The following is an 8367-nucleotide window of genomic DNA, read 5'->3' on the forward strand; positions in this document are numbered from 1 at the left end:
CCGTCATACTGTTGTACACCGTCGCGCTGAGAACGGTAACGAAAGGTTGACGTTGATCGGTCGAATGTCTGGGCAGAACGTGAGGAATGAGGCAAGAGTGCAAGGAGGGGGGGCAAAAGAGAGAGGAAGGGAAAAAGGGGAGAAACGCATTCGTAGAGCAACGGAACGTTCCCGTGTCGGAGGCGTATTGGAGCCGCACTGAAATGCGTTTAACGGCGGCGCGGCTGCAAGTGTCTGCCGTGGTGAACGTTACCTTTGACGGCTGCATTGGGCTTTGCCTTTGCTTTCGCTTTCGCTTTCGCGTTCGCTTTCGCTTTCCCGGATGTACGTAACGTTTGTTGATATGGTTCTGAGGAAGAGTGTATGACAGTGCCGTGCCGTCCATGTTCGTGTGCCCTCCCATTGTGTGTATGCTATTGTCTGTGTACTTGAATGATGTATGTAGGTGTTAGTGGACATGTTTTACCAGTGGGGGGAAATGGATCGTCGATAGTTGCCGTCACTCTGTCACGGTCGAGATGACGCACCCTCCGTACAGAAAGGTGTCGAGAAAGTGAGTGTGTGTGTGCGTCCGTGAATTGGCAGCGTTTGGAGGTGGGCGTGCCCTGCATGTGGCCCGGAAAAGGCTGTTCGTTAGGCGGTAGTGTTGTGTGGACAGGGGAGGGGCATGCGTAACGCTGCTGGCATGGCATTTCGGGAGATGGGAGGGGGCAAACGAGGAAACGAGGAGCGGCGGCCAAAGACGGGACGGGGAGGGGCGCGGTGTGGGTGGCTTGCGCCTGTGCTCGGCGTTGTGGTTTGTGCAAAAGAGGAGGAGAAAAACAATGTGAGTTGCCAGGGAGGGGAGCGGTGTTGTGTTGTGGTTGTCAGTGAACGTGGCGAGACGGACGGATGCGCGGAGGGGCGGGGGCGGCGCATTTCGCCGGTGCCGTGCCGTGCCGTGCCTGAAAGCCGCGTGGTCGCTGTGTTGTTGGTGGCGTGGGGGCGAGGAGAGTACCGTACGGGTGTGCTTGTGCGCCGGAAATGGCACACTGCGCCCGCCCGTCTTGGAGGCTGATGGCTGTGGTGTGGAAATGGGGCGCGGTGATGTTGAAGCACAGAAAAGAAACCAAGAAAACGGAAGGCGTGATGCGGCGGTGGTGGTGAGAGCGGGAAAAACAAAACAAAAGAAAAAAAACAACAAAAAAAAAGAAGGAAAAACAACAAGAAACAAAAAAGAAAACAAAAAGTCTATCAATATTAAAATGTAAATGGAAATGGACCCAGGTATAACCTCCCTGCACAAATAGCAGAGAGTCCGATGATAATAAAAATGTGCCAGAATGTTAACGTCCCTACAAAACAAACCCAACGATAATATTAATGAAAGAGTGAACCGTATGTAACATTGCAACAGACATAATGAAACCTGATAAATTGTATAAGGGCAGCAGCCGTTGACCTTTGGCCCTGTATTCAGAATAAAAAGAGCCAAAGATCGTTACCCCAATGAAAAAGACACTGAAACACGTATGTAACATAGTAGCGATGGCGAGACATTGTAGCATCTGTGACCAGAGAGTTTGCGCTGGACTGCGCGAGTGTTGCGAGCGGTTCTCAGTCAGTCAGTCAGTCTGTGTAGTTGAGGGCTGTACTCTGTCAGTAGTCGTCGCGTGCAGTACGCTAATAGTCGTCATGCAGAGCGGTCGGTCAGTAGTAGCAGCCGAGTGCGGTTGTGTGATGTAGGCGGTCGGCAACACTGGTCAAGATGGTGAATAAGGTATACTGTTAATTGATATAATCGTTAGATAATGAGAAATTGTATTTATTGTAATTATTCTCCAACAAGTTCCCCAATAATAATTTTTATTTCAAAAGCATTTTTCAAACATTTAATCTTTTATTGAACTAAAGAGTTCGTTCCACTTCTTTGAAGAAAAATGTCACTAAAATCACAAAGAAAGAGAATATTATTATTTGCAATGCAGTTCCTCCAAGCGCTGCGCAACAACCAGAGCAGAAATGTGACATCCATTTATTCGGAGGTAAGACTTTTAATTCTGATTGTTTTGCACAGGGCCAAAGACCGATATTTCGGTTTAATTGAAGTTTCTTGTCACTGAACGGACTTTTGTAAATGTTGTGTGAAGACTTTATATTTGAGTCAGATTGCGAATTGCACATTTTTGTTGCCATTTTCAATACCTCTCATTGTGGGCGAGGTTACAATTAGCGCAATGTCCATTAGCATCCGTAAATAACATTGTCCATTATTTTAAATATTGCTGGGAGGTTACAACACACACACACACAAAACAAAAAACAAAAAAAAACAAAAAATTGCATTTATATCCGCTCCTCAATTGTAGATACCCCTTACACAGCTGTGTGCAATGAATGAGTGCTGGCTGGTAATTAATTGCACTCCTTGGAGGGAAATGCCATAGGAAGTAGTCTTTAAAAAGTGAATGTTTTTCGTTAAGAGACAAAAGTTACTTTAGAAAAAAAGTAATAGTGGGGCTTTTGTTGTTGAACAAAATAAGTACAATGAACATACGTTATCAGATTTGCGCAATGCAGCGTCACACCACCTTTTGATTATAACACAATATACTATACATCGTCCTGAACCGTGACCAGAGTCGCGAGACGAGCAGAGCACGCCGCCGACGCCCGCTCAGTACAACCGTCCACCCGCTACTACTGTCGACCGACTACTACCTCTCCCGACTCGCGCTACAATATATATAACAACTGTTCCTGGCGACCCGGTGCGTGCAACTACTGTCGTCTGGCGCGGTCCAAGCGCCGACTAGCAGCGATAAAGAACTCTCTGGTCAGACAGAGATGCTGTCATGCCTCGCCATCGCTCTGGTAATGAATACATACGTGGTGCAGCGTGCGTACCACCGGAACACGCAGTGGCGGAGCCAAAGACTGTGTTGTCGAGGTCGAGTGCGAGTGGGAAGAGAGGCAGCGTCGGCACGGAGATGCAAGCGAGCGCGAGACGCACGGGGGCTGCGGCGTGGCGCGTTTGCGGTCGGCGCCTTTGGTGGCAACGGCCGGGACAAGCAGCGGTGTATGGTGTGGTGCGGGGCGGACAGGGGCGGCGGTGGACGGGGAGGAGGCGGCGCGACGACGGCATGGGGGCGAAAACGGGACGGGGGACGGCGGATGTTGAGAGGCGTCACGCGCGGACAGGACACAGACACAGAGACACACAGATTGGAAAGGGAGGGTGCGCGGTAGTAGTTGGGAATGTGCGTACCGTGCGGGATGGGAGTGGGCGAGGAACACGGTCGTGGCCCCTGTTTTGGGTGCGTGTGATGACGTCGGTGTGTTGTGGGAAGGGAAGGTGCTGTGGCGGCGGCGCGTAATGGGCGTAGGCCGAAAAGAGAAAGGAACGTGGGCAGTGTGTTGGCAAGCGTCGGTTCGACTGCGACGTTGATGGGCAGGGCAGGGCAAGGTTAATGGTGGTAGGAGTAGGCGTGTGGGCGCAAAAAATCTGCCGCTGCAGGCGGTGCCGTAACCGCCATGGCGGGAAGGAGAGAGGGCCAAAGAAAGAAAGAAAGAAAGAAGAAAACAAAAAAAAAAAAAGGAGGGGGGGGGGGGCGAAAGTGGAGAGGCGGTGGTGTGAGAAGGGCGGGGGCGGAAGGAAGGCAGGAAGGACAAGAGGCGAGGCGACGGCTTGCTTTGTGTATCGGTCGGTCTCTGGCTATGCTTCGTTTTCTGCAGCAGGGTCGGTGCGCGGCGTGGCTCGCGGCAGTGGGAACGCCTGGTGGCTGGACGGCCAGCAATGCGGTTGGATGGGCGGCCACAGCACCGCACCTGTGCCCGAGGAGGAGACGCTGGCGGCGGGCCCTGAGGTGAGGCCGGCTCGGCTGGGGCTGTGGATGTGTAGGTGTGCGCCGCTGCTGCAACAACGAGTAAAACGCGAGAAGAAGGGATGGCGGTAGAGAGGAAAAAAAGAAAAAGGTCGTGTTGTGTTGATGCGCAGGCAGACGCGTACAGAGGGACGAGCCCGGTCTGCAGCAGGGTGTGGCCGTGCCGAGTGCAGAGCAGCGGCGGCTCGGTTCGGTTCGGCCCGGCCCGGCGGGCCGCGCTGTTGTCGCGGACGTGAGCGCCCCCTGGCGGGTGGCCGGAGGCGGCGCGGCGTGTTGGACGTGTGGCTGGTGGCAGTGCACAATTTGCGAGTGGCTGGCGGTGTGGTGTGGCGGTTGGCGCGTCGGGCGGCGGAGAGGTATGTGTTGCGGGCGCCCTTTGCTGCGCTGCGTCGTTGCGTGTGCCGTACAGGGCGGGCGCTTGTCGACTGTGTGGGCGGTGTGGCGAATTGGCGTGAAACGGCTGCCGAGAGGTGTGTGGTAGCGAGCCGGTCGGTGGTGTCAGTGCGAAGGGGAATGTGCGTGCGTTTGGCGGTTTCGGTGTGCTTTTTGCGGCGTGAGAGTGGGAATTAGTGGGGCCGGCTGTTGTGTTGGTTCCTTGTGTCTTGTGTCGCGTAGCTTGATGGCAACGTGGAAGGACGCCGGTTTCGTTTCGAGCCTTGCGTGTGGTTGTCGACGTTGACTGGTTGGCGTGTGCCGATGCACGTGCATGTGTGGGTCGCGAGTGCGTTTTTGGCTGGCTGTGTGTGTGTGTGTGTGTTTTGGGGGGGAAGGGGGAGGCGGTGGTGAAAGTGCAGTCGTTGCCACGGGCGTCGTCGGGTGGGGCTGGGGCTGTGCGTCGTGGCGGAAAGGTGGTAGGTTGCGGGAAGCGAGCCCGTCGTTGACGGTGTCGCGTGAGTTGTGAATCGAGTGGGGCGCGGGGCGCGGGACAGGAGCAGCGTGCCGCTGCGTCGTGGTCGTCAGCAGAGGCTGTGCGTGTGCTTGTCCTTTTTGTGGGCGGTTCGTGCGAGGCGTTTTTGTTTTGTGTTGCCCTAGTTGTTAGTTTATTTTGTTTGTGTTTGTTATTTTGAGACGACGACTGGTTGGTGGCGTGCGCGCGAAGTGGCGGTGTGCGCTTCCCGTGTCGTTTGTGTTGTTTGGTTTTTTTGTTTTTGTGTGTTTTTGTTTTTTTTTTTTTTTTTTTTTTTTTTTTTTTTTTTTGCACTGGGCCCCGGTGGGTGGGTGCGTGTGTGTCGATTGCCGGCTGGCGAAAGGTGCGCCATCGGCGGGGTGGGTCGCCGGCACAAGTAGAGGCGGCGGCGTTGTTGCTGTTGTTGTGTGGTGTTTGTTTTGTTCGGCTGTGTCGGCGAGCTGTGTTGCGGTGCGTGTGAATGGTGGTGCAAAAGTGCTGGCGTTGGGGCTGCGACTGCGACGGCGACGGCGGCGAGCCGCGGGCGCGCCATTGATAGTGATGTTGTGAACAGCGGCTGTGTACGGTAGTGGTGTTGTTGTAGCACGACGTGCATCCGGGCCGGCGCGGAAAGCGCAGTTGCGGGCGGTTGCCCTTCGGTGCCAGCCATGTCGCGTGAGCGGCGGGTTGCTCTGGTGTCGACACGTGGTGCTCTGGGTTGTTGTGTGGTGCCCTTTGGCCGGTGGGGGTGGTTCGCGTGTGTCTCGTTCGCGCTCGGTGTCTGGTCGTGGTCGTGCTGCTCCCCCGTCTGTCGGCGGTTTCCGACGTCGTCTGTACGTTTTTGTTCGTTTGCGGCGTGCCTGCCGACGTCGTCCCGTCGCGACCTTTCAACCGAAAGTGTGGCGCCCGAAGGTGAACGAACGTAACCCTGACCTCGGCGCTTTACGCTGAGCCGAGCGAACCGAACCGAACCTAACCTGTGGTGTGGCGAGGTGAGCTCAGCCTGTGAGCCCCTAACGTCTACGTAAGGTAAGCTGTCCGGCTCACGCCTCACGTTTTTGAACGCTTTTTTAACCTACGTTTGACGCTTCTTAACCTAGCACTGACCCCTTAACCTAACGTGTAACCTAACCTAACCTAACCTAACCTAACCTAACCTAACCTAACCTAACCTCTGACGCCTGACGTGTTTGAATGCTTAACCTAAGTTTGACGCTTAACCTAACCCAAGTCCCCTTAACCTAACCCACGTCCACCTAACCTAACCTAACCTAACGTAGACGTGTAAACGTAATGTGTAACGCGTAACGTGTAAGGTCGGCTGTCGTGTGTGCTTGACGGCAGATTGGGTTGGTCTGTAGATTCGGATTGCGGTTTGCCTCGGTCGAGGGGTTGGGTCGGAAGCGGCGAGGGGCGGCGGCGCCTGTTGCGCAGGCGGCGTCCGTTTGCGGCGGGCAATTGTTGAGAAACGGCTGTGAATGTTGGCGGGCGAGAGGAGGAGGACGGCGCGCGATGTGGCCCGACGGCTGCGGGCCGATCGGGAAACGGCGGGAGGGCGACGGAAGGCGATGGGGCGGCGGAGGCGCGTTTGCACGGCCGTCATCGCCGCACGCCTCGGCTTGTGTGGCTGTGGCGCCGGCCGCGCTGGCCGGGCTGCCGCGGCGACGGTGTGGGAGTTTTGCCGAAGGTTTGGCCATTGTGGCGGGTCGTCGGCTGGGGCTGTGGGGGCGGCATTTGGGCGGGGGCGGCGATTCTCGGCGGGCCGACCCAGGCTGTAGCGCGCGGTAGCTGCAGTTTGGCCGTGGTTTGCGGCGCTGCCGTGGCGACTGGTTGGCGACTGTGGTGTGGCTGTGTGTAGCCCCATCCTCGGTGGTTTGAAAGGCGCGGGCGGTTGTGGCGCAGGTTTGGGGCTGCTCCGCACAGGCTGTCGGACGTTGGGCGGTAGCAAGCGCGGGAGGCGCGGCGCGGCGGCGCGCAGAGTGGCGGCCGCTCTCTCGGCCGTCCGCGCCCGCCCGCGACACTGGCTGGGCCTTGTGATTCTCTGCTCAAGGCAAACACGTGGCAAGTTACCGTGGCTGCCCAGTGCTCCTCGACTTCGCCGATCGCGCGCGCGGGAACGAAGACAAAGGAACACAAAGGCAGAGTTCCCGCCAACGCAGTACCCAGCCCCGGAAGAAGCGGAACAACAGGAGAGGCGGCCGCCGAGGCAGGGCAACGACCGCAAAAGCGCGCCAAGTCGCAGACAATGCGGCGCCACAAAATGGAGTCCCCGCTCCGCGCGCATCGGCGAGAAATGGCGGACAGACTCCACCTACCGTAGCCCAGCCGGCAGCTGGCCCATCTGCAGGACAAAGCGCCGTTGCCCCGCCCACAGCGCTGCCGCGCAGGCAGGTAGTCCCGGCCGCTGCACCCCAGCAGCGCCAGGCTCCCCTCCCTGCAGCGACCCAGCGCGTCGCGGACCAATCAGCGCGAGCCTTCCCGGCCCCGCCGGCACGCGCAGTGGACCAACCACCGGCAGCCGCGCCTAACCTTGCGAGCCCGAAGGACTTCCCGGAGCCAAGATGGCGGCGTCCCACGGCGCCCCGCCATACTGTCGGCGCCCGACAAGATGGCGGACAAATGGAGACCAACGCGCGCCATGTTGTCGGCGGCAACGCTGCCAATGAAGCCCGCGTGGAGCGGATGCTCAGCTGCATGGAAACAATGATGCAGCAGATGACTGAGCTCCTGGCCGTGGTGCAGAAAGTTGCATCCGCCATCCAACCACGCAGCCATCATGCCTGAAGCGCTAAGGAGTTTAACAGCCTGCGTCTTCAACGCCGAGGGACTCCTTAAGCAGGCAGGCGAATTCCGGCAGCTTATACGGGACGAGAACATCGACGTATGTCTCGTCACCGAAACGTGGCTTAAGCCTGGCGTCCGAGTCGGCGTAGCGAACTACGAATGCTACAGGGACGACAGGCCAACACACGGAGGCGGCACAGCGGTGTATGTACGGAGGACGCTACGACACCACCGCGTCCAAATACCGGAACTGGCAACGACAGAAGCGACTGCCGTATCAGTGGAGACGGCACACGGCGCCATAACGTTCGTCGCTGTCTACAGACCGCCTAGAGGAGCGCTCCTACCGGGAGACTACAACAAGTTGCTGGCTCTCCCCGGAAAAATCATACTGGGGGGAGACTTCAACGCGAAGCATGCGGTCTGGAACAGCAGGACGACCAACACAAGCGGGCGGCGCTTACTCCATGTCGCGGAACGCCACGAAGCTGTCGTCATCGGTCCTCATGAACCGACAATATATCCACGGAACCGGGGCCACCCGGATATCCTGGATATCATGATCATCAAGGGCGCTCGCCTGCACGTCACGGCCGGTACGCGGCCAAAGATGTCCTCCGACCACGTACCGGTCATACTTGACCTCGACGCCGACGCTCTCCCAAGACAGCGGAGAGGGCTCGACATACGAGACATCAGCTGGGACGAGTTCCGCAACGCCGTCGCCGATTCCCTTGAGGCCACACCGGACGCGGCGGAACACGGAGCAGACGCAGCACTTCAACACATCAGGCAGTCGATAGTTGACGCCGCGGCAGCGTCCACGCCTGTCAG

At 57.5% G+C, this 8367-nt stretch overlaps 1 protein-coding gene across 1 annotated transcript in view; it reads left to right on the forward strand.

Annotated features, from left to right (window-relative positions):
- Positions 1-7533, forward strand: part of LOC124576016 — a 28223-nt gene extending 20690 nt beyond the window's left edge. The window contains exon 3 of the mRNA XM_047131200.1: positions 7124-7533. Coding sequence (XP_046987156.1) covers positions 7124-7533 — 410 coding nt within the window. The remainder of the gene's footprint in view (positions 1-7123) is intronic.
- The last annotated feature ends 834 nt before the right edge of the window (positions 7534-8367 follow it).

The sequence above is a fragment of the Schistocerca americana genome, unplaced genomic scaffold (assembly GCF_021461395.2).
Source record: "Schistocerca americana isolate TAMUIC-IGC-003095 unplaced genomic scaffold, iqSchAmer2.1 HiC_scaffold_242, whole genome shotgun sequence".
NCBI classification, from domain to species: Eukaryota; Metazoa; Arthropoda; class Insecta; order Orthoptera; family Acrididae; genus Schistocerca; species Schistocerca americana.